The 25,498-nt window shown below is 50.4% G+C and overlaps 1 protein-coding gene and 1 long non-coding RNA gene across 3 annotated transcripts in view; one reads left to right on the plus strand and one right to left on the minus strand.

The window, feature by feature from the left end:
- The window catches only part of FGF12 (fibroblast growth factor 12), a 316,825-nt gene that overhangs the window by 147,604 nt on the left and 143,723 nt on the right, over positions 1-25,498 (minus strand). Inside the window, exon 1 of one of the 2 annotated variants that reach the window (XM_050964828.1) lies at positions 21,560-21,627. The exons of the other annotated variant lie outside the window; for it this stretch is intronic. Within the exon in view, the coding sequence (XP_050820785.1) occupies positions 21,560-21,608 (49 nt within the window). The 5' untranslated portion in view covers positions 21,609-21,627. Of the gene's footprint in view, positions 1-21,559; positions 21,628-25,498 lie in introns of those variants that run through there. 2 annotated transcript variants of the gene reach the window in all.
- On the plus strand, positions 4,764-8,529 carry LOC127056689 (uncharacterized). The gene is made up of 2 exons (XR_007775872.1): positions 4,764-4,932; positions 8,294-8,529. It is a non-coding gene; the product is annotated as an uncharacterized LOC127056689 (long non-coding RNA).

Here is a 25,498-nt window from a genome sequence, read left to right on the forward strand (position 1 = left end):
TGGCCTACGTTGTCTGCTCAGGGCATGCTGCACCATCCTCGGAAGTGTCTGGGGCTGGCTATTGTCAGATGCAGGGCCTGATTCTCAGTTAGACTAAGGAGCCTTTGTATGACTCTGACAGCATGAAGGGGCCTTAAGTTACATTTACACTAATTTTAAGTCCCCTTTCCACTGCCAGTACGGCATCCGGCCCAGGGTACCAGACTAGACAGACCGTTGGTCCAAACAGGTATGGCAATTCTTCTACAATTCAGGCATCTCAGCTTTCCCTCTCCTCAGAAGGACCCGGGAATAGGTATTTCAGCCCTCACTATGAACACTGCCTGAGCTATTCTTTTCAGTTTTTTCTTTTGTTTTGCTTTAACAGGTCATAATACAGATAAAAACAAGTTAAAGGATCTAATGATATAGGCAAAGATTTCCAACAAATAGGTGTGTATCACTAAAGTCCATATTTAAGCATTTAACTATTGATAGTCCAACATGCTGAGTATCCAGCAGCTTTCACTGAAATCAGTGGGAACTGATAGGTGTTCAGTGCTTTGAAAATGCAGGTACCTAAATCAGGTTGAGATTTGCAAAGCAGACTAGGAGATTTGGACACATCTTCCAATAATGTCAATGACATGTTTATTTAAATCCCTTACGTGACTTTGGGGACACGGACACACACACGCACACACACACACCCCCCTCTCAATTTTAGACACTCATTTTTTAAGATCTTGGATACAATTTTTACCTCCAAACTGATGAAAATATCTCTGAATCTGTTGAAGCAGAGGGGGCTGGACAGAGCCAAGCAGGAAATGGTTTTCCTATCCTGCAGGAATTTGAGATATTGAAACTTTTCTCTCTTACCCCCCAAATCACGACAAAAAAGGTTGAAGTGTCAAAAGTTTTTGGATTCGGTCAATCAAAACATTTTGTTGTGAATTTGACCTTTTTTAATTGTAACCTTTTAGCATAAGGGAACTACAATTGCAAAACGAAAAGCTGTTTCAGACCAAAGAGAATGAAACTTTTCATTTTGAAAATCTCAAAAACGGGATCTTTCAACAATTTCAAAATGTTTTTCAAACAATTTTTGAATCTGGAGATTCCTCAAACCTGCCCATTTCCCAGAAACTATTTCAGTTTTGATAAATCAGTGTTTTCACTGAAAAAACATATCGGGAAATTGCCAGCCTCTCTAAAGCTGGCTAGATTAGCTGCTTCGCTGGAATCAGGCAGTCGTGCAAAAGCATCAGACTGATTGGAAGAACCTTTTTAAGCATAGCCAAGACTAGAGAAGTGCCCATAGCTATGGGTGGCCCACCAGGCTAATTGTAAACACCCCACTTATTTGTGGTGAAAGGTCAGACTAAATGAAAAAAGGGTTCCCCAATTTCAGGCAGGAAGCACCAGTGACTTCAATTATGTTTGAATCATATTCCATTAGGCAACATCATTCATAGGTGACACTTAGAAAAGTGACTCATCCCAGGAGGAAAAGAGCAGCCCAGAGTAACACATACGCTTCCAGGGATGACGCTGAGGGCACTAGACTAGCATTCCCAGGTGTATCACACAGTGGAACAAGCTATCGTGTGCAATCCCCAGTAGGGCCCCTCCTGCTCAGATGACACCTCTGCTTTAAGGAGAGAGAAGCAGATGGGACCTATTTCAGCTACTGCAGAACTTTCCTCTGCTGCATCCAGGATTTGCTGCTGAGCAAGTAATTTGTGGTGAGGGGATGTGGGAGATCAGTATGTTCCAGGCTCAAATTAGCATCTGGATCCTATTTCACCTTCTCCCCAATACTGGTGAATGGAAGGGATCAGGGCACATTGTCAGAGCCCCCACAGGAACAAGTCACTGACTAGCTCAGCCCACGTAAAGCAGCGTAACATACGAAGCCTGCAGCGGGGCAAGTGTAATCAGTCCTGGAGCCTCTCCCCTACAGGAGAGGAGAGAGAAGACTCGGCTGTAATTAATAAAAAGGAGACTCTCCACTGAGGCTTCTGGACTTAGATAGCTCTTTGGTTTGCTCTGGCTTCTGACCAACACTGCCTGGGTTGCCTAATGGCCCTGTACAGGGTCCCTGTAAGATCTGGCCTGGACTGAGCAGTCATTCTGAAGTGCTGTCTACTACACGGCAGACACCTGCTGATATCCCCATCCCCTCACCCATCACTGTTAGCAGTGTGGTCAACATTTTATGGCATTCCAGGTTATTGCAAGGGATTGTGGGTAAAAAAGTGTTGCCATTGGTCCAGCCACAAACTTCCCAGTAAGGTGAGATGGATGTTTGTAAGGTCCCCTGAGACTTTCCAAGGAAAGTAAGGACAAACGTGTATTATTGCACAGGCATTGCCTCTTTACTCATTCCAGGATTGGGGCTAGTGAAATACCCACCCTGTTCTCCTGCCCTCATACAGCAAGTCCAGATAAGAACCTGGCTTCTCTAAAATCCAGCAATGTTCAGCAAATGACCTAACGAGCATGCTGTAACTAGCCAGCCCTCACAAAGCCCTGGTAGTAATGAGATCCTCTGCCACAGCATCTATCCCTGTTACCCTTCCATTCCGTGTCATAGGCCAAACAAGTTCTACAGTCGACACAGGTCGGATGGCACAGAGAGTGAATGCTCATGATCCAGAGAACTTGGCTACGAACTGCTTTATACCCTGCACCCCTAAAGGATGTGGAAGTCAGAGGGCCGGCCTCTCTCCAGGATTCTGATTCAAAAGGTTTGTAACTTGCCCAGACTTGTCAGACACAAGCACAGATTGTTGTCAGACTGATTTCGATCTATTCACCCCTCCCAGTGAGTACCCAGCCTTCCTCCTGTAAACCCACAAACTACTGAAATGGGATCGGAACACCTGCATATGGCTGATGCCTTTGGGGCTGCATTGTCTTCCTAAGAAATTCCCATTTCCCTGCCCTGGTAGAAGGATTCATAGATTTAAGGTCAGAAAGGACCATTAGATCTCCTCCTGCATATCAGGGGCCATTACATTTCACCCAGCTACCCCGGGGTGGAGCCCAATGACTTGTGTCCATGTTTGGCTGAAGCGTATCTTCCAGAAAGGCAGACGGTGCAGGCTAAGAGGACAAGGAAGAAGGCAATCATCCTCTCCAAGCCTCCTCCCTCTCAGCCCTCTGCTTTATTTGGCATCTTCCTTTGATGCATCAAGTAGTGGAAAGAGCATTACTGGAGGTGTGGGTCCTAGCAGGCCTGGCTGGAGCGATGGTCACACCGTACAGCAGATCTTATGTTCCATATAAGAACTGTGATACCACGGAGCTCTCCCATGCCTCTGGAGGATCCTCCTTCATGCCATAACTCTGGTGGGAGTGCTGTCTAGTGGTTAAGGCAAGGGACTGAGGTCAGATCTGGCTTCATTTCCCAGCTCTTGCTGAAGAACCATGGGCAAGCTACTTAACCTCTCTGTGTATCGTTTTCTCCATCTCTAAAGCTGGCCCAATACTATCTCCCCAGGGAATTGCTGTGTATCAGGCGATGCATTCTAGCTAGCATCAGAGGCTATGCACTGGGGCTGGCTTCGTACCACCACCACGATCCTGGATTCAGATTAGTGTCTATCATAGTGAATAATTTTGCAAAGCTTGACACAGATATGGGTGGGGGACCTTGATTTGCTCAACCATATGGTCAAATCAAGTTAGTTTCAAGAGCTTCCCTGTGGCCTCTGGATTCTGTGACTCTCCTACTGTCCCCTGGGCAGATGCAGCTCCTTTACGATTCAGGCTGCATGCTGGTGAGAATTCTGAATGGACGAGAACTTGCCTTTCAAAGGCCGGTGAAGACGGCTGAGTCACCACTTTCTCTGCTGCCAAATTATATATCTGTAATTATACGGTTGGAAGGGGCGGCAGCAGCTCACCCAGTACAAGGCGGAGTGTCGAGCACGATGCTCTGGGGAGCGGTAGTGATGGCAAGAACTATTTTGCCTGAAGCGTCATGTACAGGAGAAACAACAGGCTTTGGAATTCGTGGCAAATGAAATCTCCCTGGGTTTTACTCCACGTGCTAATACTTCCCTCTACAATTGTTCTCATACCCAAATTAAGGGGAGAGCTTGGCTAGGAGTGAAAGGACTGAGTCCTAGGAAAGGACTCTCATTTGGCACTGGTAAAGTATTTTATCTCACTGGATCGATCCTAGCTTTGGCCAGGAGTTTGCAAGAGCTAACAGGCATCTGCTGGCCTGTGTGAAACATGTCACTGTCAGCAGTTCCCAGCCAGCACGCTCAGCAGAGAGACCAAGGGCTGAAAAGGTCCTGAGCGTGCACCACCCCCGCATGTCATTCCTCGAAGTCACTGTGCTGAAACACTGACAGGGCAGTGTGGGGCAGGAAGCCCTGCTTTGTCCCTGACCTGGGGCTGAACAGAGGACTCCTGCTTGCTGCGTTATCAGGCCAGACCTGGAGTACTAACTTCATGCTGACAGAGAAGTGACAAACACCCACCAGGAACTGGCCAGTGTGTTTCTCTCTCCGCTGGATTAATGCTCAAGAGAAAGCTGGTCCTGTGTAGCAGAATCATTATTAACCTCCCTCCACAGTTTTGATCCCAGTCATATCTCAAACCAAGAGGAGCCAGTTTTCTGGATTTCATCCAGTTGCAACCCACAGCAAAGGAAAATCTAACAAGGAGAGTGAATCTCATGCCAATGGCGCCATTTAGTGCCCAAATCCCTGAGCCCTAAACCCAAACCAGGTGCAAGCATGCCTCCCTCTGCCTCTCTAGAGCCCCATTTGTGACGAACTAGGAATGTTCTTAATGTTTCTCTGAATACTGTGTTGGTGCCTCAGTGTCCCCATGGCAGTTCTTAAGTATCTGGCAGAGCAAAGGGACAGTGCACCTAAATGCCTGGCGCTCTGTCTCCTAGCAACTGATGGCCTGGGCCCCCCCTCTGCAAAGGTGCCAGCTGAAGGTGTTGGAGACAAAGGGATCAGGTGACCTCCTGGCCCGGGAAAGGGGCTGAGGAGAGAGGAGGGGCTGGGAGGGGTTGTTAGTCTGGAGCTGGCTGAGGGCAGACGTGGGGGTCTGGTTCACTGCCCCCCAGAATGGACCCGGCTGAGGGGTCCAGTTCGCTGTATCTACAAGCTCTGTTTTAGACCCTGTTCCTGTCATCGAATAAACCTCTGTGTTACTGGCTGGCTGAGAGTCACGTCTGACTGCGCAGTGGGGGTGCAGGACCCGGTGGCTTCCCCAGGACCCCGCTGGGGTGGACTCGCTGTGGGAAGCGCACGGAGGGGCAGAGGATGCTGAATGCTCCAAGGAGAGACCCAGGAGGTGAAGCCGTGTGAGCTTCTTGCCCTGAACAAGTCTGCTCCAAGGGAGAGGAGGCTCCCCAAAGTCCTGACTGGCTTGGTGGGGAGCAGTTCCAGAGCATCGCCCGGTGACTCCGTGACAACTGGTGGCAGCGGCGGGATGTATTGCACCCCGTGAATGGCACTGCTTGCAGTAAGTGACTGGGGAGCAGTAAAACAAAGGAGGGATAATGAGGACCAGGCGTGCTGAAGGCTCAGAGAGGGACGGTTTCAGGGGGCAGTTAACCTCTGGGAGTGTGTGACCAGCGAGAAGGACTGTTAGAGTAACGGGGTCCCCCTGAGGACTGCAGCGAGCAGTCTCAGGGGCGGAGGAGCTTGCCGCTCGACCCTGGGAGAGAAAAGGATTTTTGCAGTAGCAGGGTTCCCCTGGGGATTGCAGGAGCAGTCCCGGGGCGGAGGAGTCTGCAGCTCGACCCTGGCAAAGAGGTGGTGATCACGGGAAGGGCTGGCACACCAGGGGTTCTTCCTGGAAACCATGGGGGAGCCAAGAGCACACAGGCCTGTGAGTCCAGAGCCACTTGGGAACGGTGAAGTGATGGCCTATCACCATCTCCTTGAGAAGGACATTGTGATCCTGTGCACAAAGAGAGGGTTACGCATGGGGAAATTCACCAAGGCACAGTTAATCGTGCAGTTGGAGGAAAAGCACCGCTCTGAGGAGCAGATTCCTGGCCCAGATGGGGCTACAAGAGGATCTGAGAGCAGCTGGACCATCAGCCAGGCATCCCCGGGAGTCTGGTCCCCAATCAGACGAGGGTCTTCACGATTGGGTTCCCCATCAGGAGATTGGAGACGGATGGGATGGGAGCAGAGCCCGAGAGAGCGAGAGGACCGTGAGAGAAAGCAAGAGCCCGAGGAAAAGCTGCATGAGAAGCAGCAGCAGCGTGGACTGGTGATGGTGGAGCAGAGAGACATAGGGGGATGCCCACGGGTCAGTGGGAAAACACGCCTGCGGGGGCGAGACCCTCGGACAGAGAGAACTGTGGTGGTGCAGCCCCAGATGCTGAGGGACTGTGGGACCTGGGTGAAGTTCCCTGGGGTGAAGCCCCTCGCCCTGCCTATGGCCCAGATCCCTGTGCAGACCCAGGAGGGGTCAGGCTGGCTGGTAGTTGGGGTTCTCCAGGATATCGGCTCGGAGGCCCTGTTGGGGGGTGACTGTCTCCCCTTGGGACAGGATCCAGGCTCCGCTCCTGTAATGGCCGAGGGTTTGAATTCAAATCCAGGGAACCAATTGGCTAGGATGGAAATGGTCAGTGAAAATGCAAATGACCTGGCTGGCAGGGGGGAAGGGCTGCTGGGCTCAGGATACCTGCCTACCTGTAACCAGCCCCCTGGGGCTGAGTGGGAGGGAGAGATGCTCCCCGCCCCCCTGCACACCGGAGAGGGGGCTCACGCTGGCTCTGATGCTGTGACCAGAGCAGAGAGCTCACTGCCTGCCTCCACTGGGACAGCAAGGGCAGCGCTGAGCATGGGGGGAGCTGAGACCCCAGCTGAGTGGGGGGACACCCAGGCAGGGCAGGTCAGCTGCCAAACAGGTTTGCCTGGTCCAGACGTGCTGCTGGGAAGTGATTACACAGCAGGGAGGGAGCTACCAGGGACAGGGCTCAGGGGGGCTGTGACTCCAGGCCCAGACAGCGAGAGGGAGCAGGTCCCACTCCCTGCCCCAGACGCTGAATCCCAGACCGAGCTGCAGAGGGATCCCTCCTTGGAGAAGCTGAGGGAACTTGCTGGCCACAGCGCTGCAAACCCCCTTGGGGAAGGCTGCAGGGACAGAGTCCTGCGGGAGAAGGGATTCCTGTACCGGGAATGGGCTCCCCAAGGAGAAGTAGAACTGGGGGGAATCGGGAGGCAGCAGGTGGTACCCCAGGAATCCACAGGGTTCTTCCCGTTCGAGCTGCTGGATGGGAGGAGAGTGAGGGGACCCCTGGACCTGAAGAGGGAGGATTGGATGGAGAAGGGGGAAGACCCCCAGGGGGATCTCTTCCCTGAGGTGGGAGACAATCTCCCCATCAGGTGTTCCCCGTTCAGAGTCACTGGGAAAGCAGCCCAGAACCTGGAGAGAGAGGTCAAGGACCTGCTGGCTTTAGATGGGATCCAGCCGTTTTACAGCCCATGGGCCTCACCTGTGGGGCTGATCCCCAAGGGAGACAGGATGATCTGGTTTTATGGGGGCTATCAAAAGCTTAAAGCCATCACAGTGTCTGGTGCCGACCCCATGCCTAGGCCTGGGGAGATTCTAAACAAGCAGAGGGCGATGGAGAACTTGGCCCTGGCAGACACTGATAACATGTGCATCCTTAGCCAGATCTGGGAGGAACAGGTGTCCCAGGTGAAGAGGGGGCTGGGCTGCCTCAAGGAGGTGGGACTGACGTTAAAAGCTGAAAAGTGCAAGGGGGGGGCGGCAGAGGTGTTGTGTCTGGGCCACAAAGTGGGAAGCGGCTGCCCAAGCCCAGAGCTGGCAAAGGCCAAGATGGGGGCTCTTAACCAAGAGAGCCTGAATTGCAGCCCAGAGTGCTGGGAGAAGACCCCGTCCCAGTTTGAACCCCATGGGTATTGGGGTAGCAAAAGGGTTCAAGCCGCATAAACCTTCCCACATGCGGCCTGCAAGTGCCATCAAGCACACCCGACCTAAGGGAGGGCGTGAGACTGGACTGTCCTGGTGTAACTCACACCAAGGAATGGGAGAGATGCTGGGGCATCCATGGGAACGTTGGTGGGTTCGAACTTCCCCAGGTCACTGGCTGAAGTGACCTCGCTCAGTTCGGTCTCGAAGGGGGGAGAGATGTGACGAACTAGGAATGTTCTTAATGTTTCTCTGAATACTGTGTTGGTGCCTCAGTGTCCCCATGGCAGTTCTTAAGTATCTGGCAGAGCAAAGGGACAGTGCACCTAAATGCCTGGCGCTCTGTCTCCTAGCAACTGATGGCCTGGGCCCCTCCTCTGCAAAGGTGCCAGCTGAAAGTGTTGGAGACAAAGGGATCAGGTGACCTCCTGGCCCGGGAAAGGAGCTGAGCAGAGAGGAGGGGCTGGGAGGGGTTGTTAGTCTGGAGCTGGCTGAGGGCAGACGTGGGGGTCTGGCTCACTGCCCCCCAGAATGGACCCAGCCGAGGGGTCCGGTTCGCTGTACCTACAAGCTCTGTTTTAGACCCTGTTCCTGTCTTCGAATAAACCTCTGTTTTACTGGCTGGCTGAGAGTCACGTCTGACTGCAAAGTGGGGGTGCAGGACCCGGTGGCTTCCCCAGGACCCCGCTGGGGCGGGCTCGCTGTGGGAAGCGCACGGAGGGGCAGAGGATGCTGAATGCTCCAAGGAGAGACCCAGGAGGTGAAGCCGTGTGAGCTTCTTGCCCTGAACAAGTCTGCTCCAAGGGAGAGGAGGCTCCCCAAAGTCCTGACTGGCTTGGTGGGGAGCAGTTCCAGAGCATCGCCCGGTGACTCCGTGACACCATTACACTATGAGCCATCACTGTACAGAACGGAGTCATGCTACCTATCTGGGCAGTCATACCGCGTCCATCATTGTATCAGCAGGTACATTGAAAACACAGACACCCCAAAGCCTGCCAAACCAAGCACTCCACTGCACACACAATTCTCCCCTGGTGAGATGAGGAACTGAGCCACGCAACAATGTCAATCTGGACAGTGCTTCATGCATGACTGGAAGGTGCTCAAACAGGACAGCGATGAGGGCGGTACCAGAACCTATAGAGGACAGACTAGAATCTGAATCTCTTTAAATAGGAAGAGTCAGCACATCACTAAACGCACCACCCTCAGACAGCATAAAATGGGGGGACAAAGAGAAAATGTGAGGGAAGTAGAATGGAAAGGAAAAGTGAAAATGTGGAAGAGGCAGGAGATCACAAGAGTAGACACAATATAAATTAAACTAACATGCACGGCATTCAGATCTCCCAGGGACCAGCACTTTCAGAAACAACCGAGTGAAAATAGATGAGAGAGAGAGTTCCAACGCTGCGTTCTCAGATGGCCACGCTCAGCAGCAATCATGGTAATTGCACACACAAATCAGGCAAACAATTATGACTACGTTTTTCAAAATCAAGCCTCATTTGTGTTACTCTTGCAATAGTTTCCAAATTCAAATACAGAGCAGTTTAGTCATCAGAAAGCAAAAAATGCTGCAGAACACACTGAACATGAAAGAGAAACAGCTCTTCCCCACCGACCTCCCCTTCCAGAACCAATTCCCTGGAAGTTTTGAAAGAGACTCACATTTCTACTGGCACGGTCCAGAAAACTTTGGTTTAAAGTACTTGTTGCACGTGTTTAAAACAAAATTATACAGAGGTTAAAATGGGAATGTACAAGGGAATGTTTCCAGTCACCTTAAAGAGATATCATCAGGCTACAAACATTATTAACATTTACCATCCTTATTTGTCAGACCTTTTCTATAATTACCATTGAACTGTTTTACAGTGAAAGCCACTTTTTCACCATTCAGAGCGCTCACAAATTGCAATTCATTTATCTGAAACTATTAAAATATGGTCACTCTCATTTCTTTTGATAGGCCTTGATTTAGCAAAACACTGAAGAACGTGTTTAAAATTAAGTGCTTTGCTAATCGAGATCATAGTCCATTTCACCCGTGTACAAGTATAATGATTAAAGTTGTGCAGGGCCAGGTTTGAACCTCAAACAAACCCCGTTTTCACTGAAACATTTACAAAGAAAAAGCTCCCAGATATATTTCCATTAATAGCTGATGCAAACATTTCTTTATCCCACCACAGAAAACCATCACTTTGAGCCTACAGTGTCCTATAAATGACATTGGATTTGGTGCAGTGTCAGAAACTTTCACTGAACAAGACACTTTTGGTAAGAGAGGGACCTATCTGGAGTTCCACCAGTGCTGTATCTGAGTTATGGTGGGGGAGGGAATATCTTTTATTGGACCAACTTCTGTTGGTGAGAGACAAGCTTTTGAGCCACACAGAGCTCTGCTTTGTTCCCCTAATGTCCTGGGACCGACACGGCTACAACCACACTGCATACTACAGCAAAGTTGTCAGATTGCCACTTTGCAATCCTCCCAGAGCTTTCTAACTCTTACAAAGCAATTGCCTTAGAGACAGCCTGCATGTTCTCCATCAGGCTGCACTTCTAGGGAACCTTACTGGAAATTAAACACCTTTTTGTCTGAGGTTTGCAAGGCCTGGACTATTTACCACAGGCCCCTGCCATCTGATCTGGTTTCCCAAAATGTCTCTTAAAGCAAGACTCAGACCGATCTGCCTCACTTTAAGACCCTTCCCAACATAAACTGCACTAAAAACCTAAAGCCCCAACACAGGCGGTCAACTTCATTGGTCAGAATCAGAATAAAAAATTAAACTTGCACAGCAACTTCCATCCGCGCTCTCCACATGCTCTCTCCGCACGACCGCCTGGCCAACAGCGCGGGATTAGGTCCATTTTCCAATGGGGCAGTGGAAGCACAGGGGGTGAGGTGAAGTGACTTGCTCAAGGTCACATAGTGAGTCTGTGGCACAGCCAGTGCCAGAACCCAGCTCTCCCGATTCCCCGCCCAGCCCCTTAACAGCAAGGCCTCTAAGACAGTCCCAGTTTGAAAGAATTAAGCCAGACTGGACAAAAGACAAAACCATGGCTAGCTGCACATTCTGATCAGCTTCTGCATCCCCAGGGAACTCGCCCCTTTTCTAGTGGCCACCTCAGAATTGCCACCGTGTGTGGAGCTGGGGCTGGTGGGAGGAATGGCTCTGAGGAGCGAGGCTGAGAGTTAATGAAGGGAAGAGGAGCTGGAAGACTCTGTTTCTTTTGGAGTTTTGATTTTTGACAAATTCTGCTGCCAGCCAGAGGGGAACAGCTGAAGGGCGAATGGAAGGATCTGAACTTAGAAGGTCACCGGAGACTGAGTTCTTACAGGGGGCTGAGTGAAGGGGAAATAGAGGCAGAAGGGCCACACTGGGGTATTCGGGCAGCAGTAAGCGGCCACGGAGCTACAGTGAGAGCCAGTAAGATGACCCAGGAGTCCTAACCGCCAGTTCCCATCCACCACCACCAGACCTCATTCCTTCCCTGGACTGAGAGAGTCATTCACGTTACAGGGAAGCCAAAGAAAGTGGGTTCAGCCATTTCTCTGCGGTGCACCAAGCCCCTAGGCTGTCTCCAAAGCCACAGGGGATGTGTTACTTGTCCACCAAGAGGGCAGCTCCCACTGGTCCTCTCTACTAGAAATGAGGCTCTGGTTCTATCACCCAACACTCCTGCAGTTTCTTGCATGTGATCTAGTGAGCAGGACGTCCCAGAATTAATCCGAAAGGACTCAGGCAGCAGGAGAAATTCTGGTTACAAACGAGATCCAGGACTTGTCAGTTAACAGACAAACGTGCTCAGCCAATTGCACATGCAGCCTTCATCTTCCCTCTCCAATGCTTAATCCCAGTGGCATCCTACCAACCAAATGAATATTGTCCATAAATAATAGAGATACTCTGCCTTTCTCCCTTCTACAGTCACATGCCTGCCATCCGTACTGGAGCGAGAGACACACACTGGTAGGCTGTTCTCTGAGGTCTGCACAGAATTAGCTGGAGGAGGGGTAGCAGAGAAACAGAGCTGCCACATCCAGACTGTGCAAGGAAAAGAACTGACCACCCCTCCCCAGCCAAGCCGTGACGTATGCAGAGGGTCAGGTTTGGTGAACTCCATTCTCCAATTCCAGCCAGACCCTCTTACCACATGAGCCCTGCCAGCCCTACCTGAAATATCTTTAGGGTGGGTATATTATGAGGCCACAGGGCGTGGTAGGGGGATGATGATCTGCAGCTTTCCCAGCTCCCCAGTGACCTCAGATCACAGTCACCAAACACATAGCCATGGGCTGCGTTTGTGAATACACGGACGGCGGTCCCAAGGCCCGAGTCGGGGGAGGTGTTTGAGGTCCCACATGGATGCTTCACTGCTCTAGCCTTTTGCATCTGGCTACAATCCCCTCCCAGTTTCCATGTGAAACCATCAAGCTGCCATTGTCCGTCTGCTGAGACTATGGGAGGACGCCCCCTCCAGCCCAGCACACACAACCTCCCAGCACTGCTTCGACTGGCAACCTGCCACCCTTTGCCCACGCTCTGCTCCGTGTCGGTTCCTTTGCTGGCTGAGTGTCTCTCACCCCTGCCATTTTAGGGCTAATTTAGACGGTAACCTCCCACGGCAAAGAGCCAGCAGTTGTGTCTGTCAGCTCCACACATGGGGGCATCTGAGTCTAGGGGATAGAGGGGGGTGGGACCAGGGCCAGCACTTCCACTCGGCAACCCTAGGCAGTCGCCTAGGGTGGCAGGATTTGGGGTGTGGCATTTGGCCCCCCTCAGCAGAAATTCGGCAGCAGGGGTCCTTCTGCTCCGGGCTTTAGGAAGAAATTCAGCAGCGGGTCCTTCACTCGCTCCAGGACCCGCCAAGGTGCCCCGAAAACGTGGAGTGGAAGGACCCCCACCACCGAATGCTCGGAGGAGGAGCGCTGCTGCCTAGGGTGGCAAAAACCATGGCACCACTCCTGGGTAGGACTGGGAGTGACAAGCCCTGGGTTCTCCTCCCCACTCTGCTACTGATGCAGCATGTGACTTTAGTCAAGTCACTGGCCTCTCACTTCTCATAAATAAAACGGAGACGTTACCCTCCTGCGGCCCGTGGCTGGAAAGACCTCTACGGGGGCTGGGTGTCATTACACAGACTGGGGTCAATCAACAGGTAACCTGTCAGTCTGCAGGGCAGAGAGCGGATGATGGAAATTAGTAACCCTTCCCTGATTCTGGTGGAGACTATCCCTCTCCCCTCTGAAACACTTCACGGCAGGAGTGCTGCTCAGGTCTCTTCCCCAGGGCACTAGACACAAGCAAGGCGAAAGAGCTGGACTGCATTTTTCCATCCAAACAGTTTTCCCACAGAAAACATACTCAGGTTCTGAGCTCTTTGGCGTAGGGCCGTCGTTCTCTTTTGTGCTGTAGCGCGCCTAGCACACCACAACCCTGGCACACGACTGGGTCTCCTGGCTACTGTGAGCATACAAATAAATATGGATAATAAAAGGGCTATTCAACAAAAACGACATTGACACTCAACATATTTTCATCAAAAAATTCCATGTTTGGGGGCTTTTTTAAACACAAACACAAACCATTTTCAAAATGAAAAAATTTGTTTTCATCAATTTTTGCAGGGAAAAGACATGATTTCCTGCCCTACGCTCGAGGGCTAAAGCCTCGGATTTGCCGTGGAGGGCGACGCTCATCGTGCCAGTGACCTGTCGGAGGACTAACACGGCACAGGACTGATCTGCAGCGTATGAATTGTGTGGTGTTAAGTTCCCAAATAACTGTTTTCAGCAAGAGCCAGATATGCCAAACAGAAATAATATCCATTCACAAAACCAAAGCATCCTGCTTCCTACAATAGAACATTGACAAGCTCCTCCCACCTCACTGCATTTCTGTATTTATTTGTGGGGCAGCACAAGTCATTTTACTCCTTTAATTCCCCCTTTCTGACCTCAAAGAGCTAACAAAAAGTGAACTCAGACGCTCACGTCACCCCAGCTACATAGGTGTTGTGAATGAACTGCAAACCAGGACAGATCTCAGTCAAGACCCCACATTGGGATATGTGCCAAACAATCTAAGATTAAGCTCATGGCTTGGGCGAAGTGCATGTAATGACCAAAGGCTGCAAATACAGGGATAGAAGGACCAGGTTCCATACAGAGCACATGGGGGTGCTGCTTTTTCATTTAAAAATAATAATGGCAACGCCTTCATCACAAAGACCTCCACAAGCTCAGAGAGCAGGCAACACGCAAAAGCACAGAGAAAAGCAAGCTGAACTTCTGTGTACTGTCTAGAAAAAAGAAAATCCAGTATCACTGCTGCTGTGATCCATCACCCATTTACCAAGAGCTCCTGAGCAAAGTAGCAGCCAATTTAGCCGAACCCAAGTATTCACAAGTTTGCCGGAGCAACTGATCAAATATTTACAAAAATCGCACAGAGGTTACACAGAACAAGAAACCCAGCAGGTACAGTTAAGACCCTGAACCCCACTGGCATCTGATGTAAATCAGTTAGGGCAGATTTCAAGGCCATTTTTAACCATCAAGAAGAATGGAATTAAAATGCTGGGGTAAAGAGCGGCCCATATTGACAGGGACAGGAGATGTACTGAGCTGAGACCCATAAGCTGGCACACAGCTTTGTATTTGGTGCACGTGAGCTCACGCTGCACAGTTCTTATCTGGATCAAACCTCTACATGGTTCACGGGGCTGGGGGTCCCCCCCATCCCAGGACACATTCTGTGTCAGGAATTCTCAGGACAGAGGAAATGGGGCTGAAAGTTAATTAAAACGCAGAGATTTGAACTGAGTGGCGATGGCGTGAAACCTGATGCTGTGTCAAGGCAGGGCCGGCTCCAGCTTTTCTGCTGCCCCAGGGTAGGAAACTGAGAGTTTGGGCACCTGGCTCATCGACAGGGACCTTTTTCATGACTACGACCCTGCTCTGAACAGGGAGCCAACCACAGCCACACACACAGGAAGGGCTTGCAGGGGGGAACCCGCGCAGCCTGAAACACTGACAAACCTCGGACTCACAGGAACAGTGGACTCAGAGACGCGCCTCTGGCCTTTTGTGATTTTCAAAGATCTGTAACTCTCAAGGGCTTTATGAGACAAATGACTGGCTGAGAAGTTCCTCTGCTGAGCCTGCGTTCTTTGCTTTCCTGCCATGCTGTCCCCAAGGGGTTAAATGAGGGAGCAACAGCTGAGGTGCAGCCCCAAGGGAGCGCGTATAAAGTGACTGAGGGGACTCGGGAAGGCTCAGGCACTGCTTTAGGGGCTAGGGCAGTTGGCTGGAGACGGCCCAGCAGCCCACATGCTAAGGAAGGGTGGCTGGCTACAGGTCGGAGCCCAGGAGTCTGCTCTTGCATCCCAGAGCTAGAACCAGTAACTAGGACTTTACCCAGGCCCAGCCGGATTGAGAGCAGGGTTGGGGGCCTCTCGTGGCTCCAGGTGGGACTAGCTGTAACAAGAGACTGAAACCAGCAGGGGTTTCTCCAGTGAGTGACCCCAGTCACTAGCAAGTGGGATCTAGCCACACAGTTCACTCGCAACAATCTGGTGACAGTACTCTGAGGTTCTGAGCCAGTTCGTAATAAGCGCCAGCTAGGAACTTCCAGTCGTGTTCCAGGAAGATAGACACTTCTACGCTAATCCTGGTTCTGACAGAGCTGATGAACGACTTGGTTAAGTCACTTCATCTCAATGTCTTTAAAATGGGCAAAATATTTCATGCCCTACTGTGGGATTAATTAGCTAGTGTCTGCCCAGCACTTTTCAAGATGCAAAGCCTTATAATCAGCATGAGAACTATTCCTTACCGACTGATGCACCAGAGAAAGTTTGAAGGTTAAGTGGAAGCGACGCTAGTTAATGTGCATTAAAGCAGGAAGATGGGACTAAGCGGTGAACAAATAAATTTTTAAAGTGTCTTTTGAGAAAGAAAAAAGGACTGGTTTGTCTATTCCTTTCCCCAAACCAGACAGAGCCATGTACAACAAACACCAGTATGGAGATAATCCAGAGATTGGATCCTGGAGGCGTGAACTGCTGAATTCTGGAAAACAAAACAATGATAATGACTCACACTGGGCCGGTGGGTGGCTCATCACAAAATTAGCAGCAGCTTCCATGCTCCCAGCTGAGATTGGCTTTGCTGGGTTGTTTTCACAGATCTCCAGGACTGCAGTTTAGCACATGTAGATAGACCCAGCAGCCAATCACAGCCACAATACTAGAAAGACATACACATGCCATTTAGAAAAATGCTTTGCCATACAAAACCAGCTTCCACACCGTTTTGGGCTATGGGAAGAGAGGCTATTTTTATTATCAAACGTTACACATCTCCTTTCCTCCAAGGGGAAGAATCTATTTAAAGGCCTTTCAAGCAAACATCTGTTCATACAATTGAAAGCTTTGTGTACTAGCATGGCATAAGCAACCTGATCTGCTGTTTGGAGTCCACTGGACTTTTCATGATGCTCGTGCCATCAGGTTTTGTCATTTAAGTCTCTCCAACTGACTGACTGACCAGCATACAAGAAAATCTTCAGTTTTTGTGGGGAAAGGGATCACACACTTCAGTGGGCTAGAGACAAGAGACACAGGTTCAGAATGCTCTAAATTCAAGATTCAGAAAAGTACTTAGGAACTTGCTTAACTTTTAATGGGATTACTCACATGATTAAGCAAGTACTTTGCTGAATCGACACCTAACTCCAGAAAAAACAAAACCAACCCTCTGCCATCCAGTGGCCAAGAACCAGCAAATCTATGCACAGCATTTCAATTGGTCATCTCCAGAGTTAAATCAGAAAACAAGCCATAAGAGTTTTTTTTAAAGAGCTGGTTCCCTGTCAAACATTTTAAAATCCCCGATTTTATATATACACTTACGAGGCTACGTCTACCCTAGGAGCACTTCACTAGTCTAGGGACACCAATATACTGCTCTAGTGTGGGTACAGCTATGCCAGCGGAACTGTACTATCTACCAATATAGTAAAACCACACCCCCTTGAGTGATCTCAGGGATACCCGTCAAAGCACCGTTTTGCTGGTGTAGCTATGGCTTCCCGAGGGGCTTCTGCCAGCACAGCTTGTTGATCAGGTACTGCACCTCTTCACATCCCAGACTGGCAGAGCTGTGCCAGAGGAAGTATGCAGCACACAGCTGGCCTGAGCCTGAGTTATTTTTCCAAGTTGAGATAAGCAAACTCTGACCACAGCATTTTGTGTAGATCTGATTGTGTATCCGAGAGGCTCAGAAGGCAGGAGACGTCTTTCATGACATTGTAAGTGAGAAGTTTTGGTCAACGTTTTCCAAGCAGCCCTGTCACTTATACCGAAGCACAGGTGCACATAGTATTTAGAACACAAACAAAAGGACAAGGTCCCTTCACTTCTCCATCATCTAGTTTGGGGATTATTTTCCCTGGCAAAGCCCTTGAGATGGAAAGTTCTGTAGAAAGAGACAGGTACTACTACTCCTTCAAAGAACAAGGTATCTACAACCTCTATTCAAGCTGGTCAGAAAAATTCAGACTAAACATTTTTTCATCTGAATTTGCCATTTCGTTACAATTGAAAAGTTTCACGGAGATGGTTTGATTTGACCAAGTTCCAGTGGTATCCTGCCTGCCGGGCAGGTGTCAAAACCCAGCCGGCTGCTGGGGAAGCAAGGCTGCCAGGTCATAGCTCTTCCAAACATAGGCTCAAGGAGATCTAGCAGACAGCGGAGGGTGGCCTTGGGTGGCTACTCTCCAGGGATGGCCATGTTTAGTTTAACTGTGTGTTTTCAAATAATGCAAGGAGCCTAACCAGAAGCAATGAAGAAGAAATTCCAATAATTCAGATAGACAATGGAAACAGACATGAGACCCTGGGCTTTAAACTAGCAACACGCAGTCTACGTTTTAACACCATTGAGCTACATGGCAAGGTTGTACCAGGATCTGGAGATTACTGTCACTTTTACTGGTTCCCTCTCGCTCAATGTCAGGCCACACAAATACCTCATGATGGTCAATAGACTCGGAGACTCAGAGACTTTAAGGTCAGCAAGGATCAGAATGATCATCCAGCCTGACCTCCTGTACAACACAGGCCATCGAATTGCTCAAAAATAATTCTTAGAGCATATTTTTTAGAAAAACATCCAGTCTTGATTTTAAATTGATTGGGGAGGTGGGGGAAGAACCCACCACGAACCCAGTCAAATTGCTCCAATGGTTAATTGCCCTCGCCATTAAAATGTTTACCCCTTATTTCCAGTCTCAATTTATCTAGCTTCCACTTCCAGCCATTGGATCATGTTAGACCTTTTTCTGCTAGATTTCTGAGCCCTTTATTGAATATTTTGCCAGAAGCTGGGAATGGGCGACAGGGCATGGATCATTTGATGAGTATCGGTTCTTGTCATAACTTTCCTACTCAGATCTGAACCTTAGAGTTCAGAACATGAGAAGCTATCATGAAACCTCCAAACTTAATTACCAGCTTGGATCTGATATCGCTGCCACCAGCCAGAAGATTCCAGTGTCTGACACACTGTGGTCTCCCCAAAACCTTCCCTGGGGGACCCCAAGACTCAGATTCCTTGAGTCTCACAACAAAGGGGAATAAACCATTTCCCTTCCCCCTCCTCCCAGATTTCCCTGCTTCAAGTCCTTGAAACACAAGTACCAAGAGATCAAATCTCTCTCCCCCCTCACCCAGAGGGTATGCAAGGACAGGCATAGTAAATCTAACACAAAGAGATTTTCCCCCTGACTTCTTCCTCCCACCAATTCCCTGGTGAGCTGCAGACTCAATTCCCTGGAGCTCCACTAAAGAAAAACTCCAACAGGTCTTAAAAAGAAAGCTTTACATAAAAAGAAAGAAAAAGACATAAAATTGGTCTCTGTATCAAGTTGACAATGTACACGGTCAATTGCTTAAAAGAAAAAATGAATAAACAGCCTTATCCAAAAAGAATACAATTTAACACATTCCAGCAACTACACACATGTAAATACAAAAGAAAAACAATATAAATCTATTGTCTTACTATCCTTGTACTTACAACTTGGAAACAGAAGATTAGAAAGCCTGGAGATAGAAAGATCACTCTCAGAGCCGAGAGAGAGAACAGACCAAGAACAAAGGACTCACACCCAAAACTTCCCTCCACCCAGATTTGAAAAAGTCTTGTTTTCTGATTGGTCCTCTGGTCAGGTGTTTGGTTCCCTTTTATAGGTGAATGAGACATTAACCCTTAGCTATCTGTTTATGACAGTTCTGTTCATTCCCTCTGGGGCACCTGGCATTGGCCACTGTCAGAAGACAGGATACTGGGCTAGATGGACCTTTGGTCTGACCCAGCATGGCTGTTCTTATGTTTTAAATCTTTTGTGCTGTTATATCCCAGGTATATGACAGTGAGATTGGACTATTTACACCCAGGCATTATTATTCCCTCTGCTGTCCTGACTTTCTGAATGACATGAAGTGGTTGTTTATTAGGACTATGATGGAAACTCTAGCTTTGTGTACCACTCAGGTGAGAACCAGGCCTGGTGTTTCACATCCAGCGACGATTGCCCTGCATAGCTGATAATGACATTTATTGGAGTTTTCTCCTGGCGAGAGGTGAGAATAGCCTCAGGAGTCCCAAGTCCAGTCCTCTATGTGACTCCCTGTGCCTGTCCTATTGTTATGAACCAATTACCCTCACCAGCTCAAGTTGGGAGCGACCAGGCATAAACAAGTGGCTCTGGGCAATTAACAAGCTCTCTCGTTGCTTGGACCAAAAGGGAACTTAAACTTACCTCAGCAACAAACTGTTCCCCAGCACAGGACTGTTTCAATGGGAAAATGAGCAGTATTTCTGTGGGAGGTGTGAATAATTTCTCTCCCCAGAGATTGGGCTTGCACATAAGAAAACAAGTCACCTCTTACTAGGCCAACAAATGGCAGCTGTCCTTCTGGGTATAACAAAAAAGGCCCCTTCTGGATGTTTACTGCCTAGTTATTATGGTGATCCTCAGGTTAGGTAAATATTGGTACGGGAACACAGAACCAGCCAAGTCTCAAGTGGTACCCTTTGAGAGATGCCCATAAATAATAAAATTCTGCTACTGCTGCTTTGCACTGTTAGGCCTTTTGTCCATGGTGCTTTAGAAAGATTAAGTCTCACAACCCCCTGAGATATGGCAGGTCTTACCCTCCTCACATTTACAGTTGGAAACTGAGGCACAGAATGGTTAAGTGACTTCCCCAAAACCCTAGGAAAAGACAATGGCAGAGCCTGAGAAAACTCTCAGCAGGTTCTGATACTTGGCCCCCTATTCAGGTAAACACATAAGCACATGCTTACCTTTAAGCATGGACTTAAGCACATTCTTGCTTTGTGGTCTCAGTTTCTTGCTTCAACCACTAGATAACAAGTCACACACCATTTAAAAGCTCAGAGCATAAAAAAATATATATGGCCACTGCAGGGTCAGAAACAGTGCCTGTGTGACAGACACAATGTTATCCAGATTTCAGCTGAAATATGTACCACTATTACATTTTAAATAAAGATTTTAATAATCATCTTTTGCTTTAGGAAGTGTATTTTAAAAAATGCCTTCCAGAAAAGTATGCATTGTAATGAATAAAAATGTGACTTGTCTGGGGTGTACTGTCTTTTGATCCACCAACTTACCACCAAGAGTGTTAGGAGAAAAGTCACACACGTTTTCAAGACAAAAACATGTCTCAGTTTTAAAAGGTACAAGATAAAGCAGTTAACAGACCTTACAACATCAGAAATATTTATTTAAAAATACAATCCTGAATTTTATGGAAAGAAGGAAAATAGGTTCATTTTATTTTGATCCAACTGCTTTATACAAAAAAGCAGACTTGTAGGTTTTCGGAATGCAAGAAAGTCAACCACGGGGGAGGGGCAGGGGAGAAAGTTTACAATTTATTTTACAAAAAACCTCACCCCCAACCCCAACTCCGCCAAGCCTGTCTGAACCACAACACCTTTGAACTATTTCTCACTTTTGTCAAAGACTCTTCACCATGCACACTAAAGCCACAACAAAATCAAAGCGGGTAGTTTGACTATTTTACCTTAAACAACATCGTCCTCTCAGGACGCCTGGACAAACTAAGCTTATGACGCTTTAACCTTAGATTTCCCAGGCCCTAGACAAAGGATTGACCCGATGGGGTCTTCTGCCAAGGGCGGGGGACAAGCGAGGTTCAGGACCAAGGGCAGCTCCCCTTGCACGGGAGAGCGGGACTGGCCGGAGATGGAGCTGCACAAGGCACTCTCGGTTCTTTGGCAGAAGACGCTTTGCCAGCCAGCGGGTCGGTGTCCCCCGTGCTCCCAAGGAGCCGCCAGCCCTGAGCCGCAGCCGAGGGGCGCCCGGGGGAGCGCCAGGGAGCCAGGCGCGATGGGGAGGCTGTGCGCCCCCGGCTGCCCTCCAGACGCAAGGGGGGAAGTCCGGTAAGGAAGGGGCTGGCACCCCCGCCCCGGCCGGGCTAGCGGCCAGCGGGGCAGAGCAGTGGCCGGGGGCGGAGGAAGGCGGAGGAGGGAATCTAGCCCCCCAGGGAAGGGAAGTCCCCCGCCGCGCCCCACCTGGGCTGTTGCTGGAAATCAGGAGCCTTCCGCAGAGACACTGCAGCATGTGCGAGCCTTGCTTCAGGAGAAGCCCCGGGATCCTCATTGGCTTCCCCGGGCCGCTGCGCGGAACGAGCCGTCCCCAGCCGCCCGGAGCCGGGGCGCAGGCGGCGGAGCAGCCGCTGCGGCTCCGAGCCCTCGGAACTGCTCCAACGTGGCTTGTTGGGACTTTCCAGGGGCGGGGCCGGGCTCTGGGAAGCGCCAGCCCTGCCCCCTGCCGGGAGAACCACCGGGGAACCAAGCGCGCCCGGGCTCGGGCTGCGGATCCCAGCCCGCCAGGGGGAGAGACTCCCCGGACCAGCCCCTGGCGGAGATAACGCCCCCGGCTCGGGCCCGGGCAGACCGCGGGAGCCAGGATCGCCCCTTCCACCCCTTCCCCAGACCCAGCTCCTGTGCCCTGCCCCTGCCTGCACATTTCACTGGTGCCCAGCGCCCAGGGCTGCAGCCCTGGACTCCGCTGACAAGGGACAGCCAGGGCCACCGGCACCACTGCCAACCGCCTGCTGTCCCTGCCCGGAGAGCTGGGGGCACCGGGTGGGGGGGTCACCCTGTATTTGGGCCTCTGCTCGCTGATAGCTGCCTTGGCCTCTGCTTCGGGGAGGGTTTATCTTGCCTTGCTGAACCTTTGAAGATGATGTTCCCATTGTCTGGGGGCACTGGCCGCTTAGCTGGGTCCTAGCTGAACACACAGCTGGGGGCTAAGCCAGAAGGGCACGGGCCCTAGTGAATGGACTCAGAAACACGTGGAGCCTAGGCCCACCAGTGGGGAGTTCTGCTTGAAAGCTCTCAATGGCGCATGGCCATGGGACCTTGGCTTTGCAGTTCCTTGGCCCAGCAGTTCTTAGACTATGGGTTGGGAGCCCAAGGTGGGTCATGACCGTTTTAATGGGGTTACCAGGGCTGGCGTTAGACCTGCTGGGGCCAAAGCCTGAGCCCCACCACCTGGGCCAAGCTGAAGCTGGGTGGCAGGGTTCAGGTTATAGGCCCCTGCCTGGGGCTGAAGGCCTGGGGCTTCGGCGTTGGCCTGCCCACCTGGGGCAGTGGGGCTCATGCTTTGCTCGGGCAGGCTGTGGCTTCAGTCCCCCTTCCTGGGGTCGTGTAGTAATTTTTGTTGTCAAAAGGTTGTGGTGCAATGAAGTTTGAGAACAGCTGCCAAGGCCCATGCTGTGCTGTGTCCACATTCCCAGTTCCTCCTCCCCTTCTGCTCTGTACGCTCACCTTTGCCTGCCAAGGGTTACAGGCAGGATCCTCTTCAGCTTGGCGGCTGTTCACCATTTACTATAGTTATTCCTACCAGGCAGACACACCCTGGGTAGCAGGGCTAAACAGTGCCACTGAAGGGCTTCTCAGTTTCCATTTCACAGCAGCAACAGAACCCCGCTGCACCTCTGGTCTCAGGGGATTAAGGTAATGAACTTGGTCCAATTAAAGCAACTGGTACAAGCTGGTGGAAGAAGTGTGTCTCCTGGGGGGAGAAACCCTGTCCCCTATTAATACACATGCCTACCACACTCTCTCCAGGCTGCAGTGTTTCAGAAGAGGGGGTCAGATTACTGACACAGGGAATCATTCAGAGACCAATTGGTTTAGCAGGCTACTCCTTTGCACTTATACAGACAAAATGAGTCTTTGGGGTTTTCATCAATTGTTTTTTGGAAGCCCTACAAGTTAGTTGCCAGGTCAAAGTTAGCACTGGCTCCCGTTGCAGGAGGGAATTCCACACTCAGGGCAGGATAGCTCCCATGCTGTACGAAAAGCACTTTTGAGAAAGTTGCCTTCAATTCAAGAAAGTGCCCAAAATGGGAAAATCCCTCACCTAGAGATCAGCCTGGAAACCTCTCCACAGGAAGTAAAACTCCTAATATGAAGCACGCTGAAATGGAGCCTTTCCTCAGAGTGGACCGTACAGCATCACTGAAAGGCAGCCAGGCCAGGGGGCAGTTTCTGCACCGCTGGAGCCTATGGCAGTCATGTACAGGCCTCATATTGACCTGCTGCATGGAGTGAATTTCAGTCTGGATTGCAGCATGCCCTGAGGTGCTTGCCTACCTAGTCCTTGCCCTTCAAACCATCACCTATCCCTGCTTTCGTTGGAGTCTGCCAAACCTCCCTCTGCTCTCAGCTGTGTGAGACCATCCCCAATGCAGTACTGACAGAGGGCTTCGATGGGATGGAATAGGAGTATAGGCTTTGTGCTGCCACTGTGCACGGGGTGAATTTCTCCCCAAAAGCTCAAGAAGGATCCAGAGTTTTCACTGTAACAGTGAGAGAGGATGCTGCTAAACCCAGCTGTAAGAATGAGGCAGAGCCAGCATCAGGTGACAAGTTACAGGCTCCATGGGCCAGGAGTAGGGAGAAAGGATGGGACCAGTGGCCAGGTGTGAACTTGGGATGAAGGTGACCAGAGTTTGAGTCTCCATTCTGCCGCAAGCTTCCTCCATGACTATGGGCAACTCTCTCTGGGGCTGCATTCTCCATCTATACAAGGGGGAGATAGCACTGTCCTACCTCACCGAGTACTGTGATAATGCCTGGATTACAGATGGCGTGCTTGGATACTCTGGTAATATAAATACCTACCGCACAAGTAGAGCATGGCTCTCTAGTACTTACTGCAGCTGGTCAAGAACTTTTCCAAAACACAAAAACTTTTCATGGAATTGATTGGGCCAGGGGGAGGGGCTGTATACCCCAGTGGTTAGGGCACCCATGGGGCGGGGGAGACCCAGGGACCAGTCCCTTGCTCCATTGACTATTTAAATTATTTATCTGAAGTGGAACAGCTTTAAAACAGGAGAGACTAGGGAAACCCCCATCAGACTATCCGATAGCCTCAGGACACGCTCCTGAGAGGCAGGAGACCCCTGTTCAGTTCCTCTCTCTCGCTGGGTCTCCCACATTCTGGGCGAATGTTCAAACCATGGGGCTCAAAGTTGCAAAGGGAACTATTCCCCCCACTTCCTCCTCTTGCTAGAGTGGCTGAGGCACCCACACTGCCTGGCCCCAGGAGGGGGTTTCTCTTCCTGGATGCTAGCAGAGGTAAGTGCCTCCCGGCAGCCCAGACTTGGCACCTATCCCCAAGAGGGGCAGGGCTTACAGGGCCGGCTCTAACATTTTTGCCGCCCCAAGCAAAAAAAAAAAAAAAAAAAAAAAGCATGCCATCCCGCCATAACAGCCCCCCTCTGCAAACGCCGCTGAACCACCCCGAGCACCACATCATGCCACCCAAGTCCCCGCCCCCTGAGCTTTGCGTCACGCCGCTCAAGCCCCCGCCGAGCACCCAAGCCCTCGCCCCTCCGAGCGCCATGCCACCCAACACCCCCCCAGCGCCACCCGGCCAAACCAAAAAACAAAAAACAAAAACCCCGAGCGCCGCTCCGCCCCAAGGTGCCGCCCCAAGCACCCGCTTGGTCGGCTGGTGTCTGGAGCCGGCTCTGGGGGCTTAGCACAACTGCCTCTCATCGGCGTCTCCCATGGGCTAGCTTAAGCAGCGCCACACCAAGCGTGCTGGCTCTGTGGGCACCTGTCTCTCCCCATGCCTTGGAGAGGGAGCCTCATTAACCAACTCAGGGTTTGTGGATCCCGTTGTTGTTCCAGTGAATTGTAGATGCCTAAAGATGAGATGTTGTGCCAGTGAGCATTGCAACGCCTGAGTCACGTTGTGGATCCAGGCCCTAGCTCAGGGCAGTTAAAATGAAAGCAAATCCTGACCGTCACACCAGCCATTAAACACAGATGACAGCTGCATTTCTTATTTAGAACTTGAAAAGCATTTCAGATGCTTGCTCAGTAATTATAAACAGATCATTATAAAAATTGCAAAAAGAAATGCCTGCTTATTTCTGTCAGCTAATTAATTACATTGTTGTAGAACCTCAAACCGTACTGTGCAGCACA

The sequence above is a fragment of the Gopherus flavomarginatus genome, chromosome 8 (genome assembly GCF_025201925.1).
Source record: "Gopherus flavomarginatus isolate rGopFla2 chromosome 8, rGopFla2.mat.asm, whole genome shotgun sequence".
Taxonomy (NCBI): Eukaryota; Metazoa; Chordata; order Testudines; family Testudinidae; genus Gopherus; species Gopherus flavomarginatus.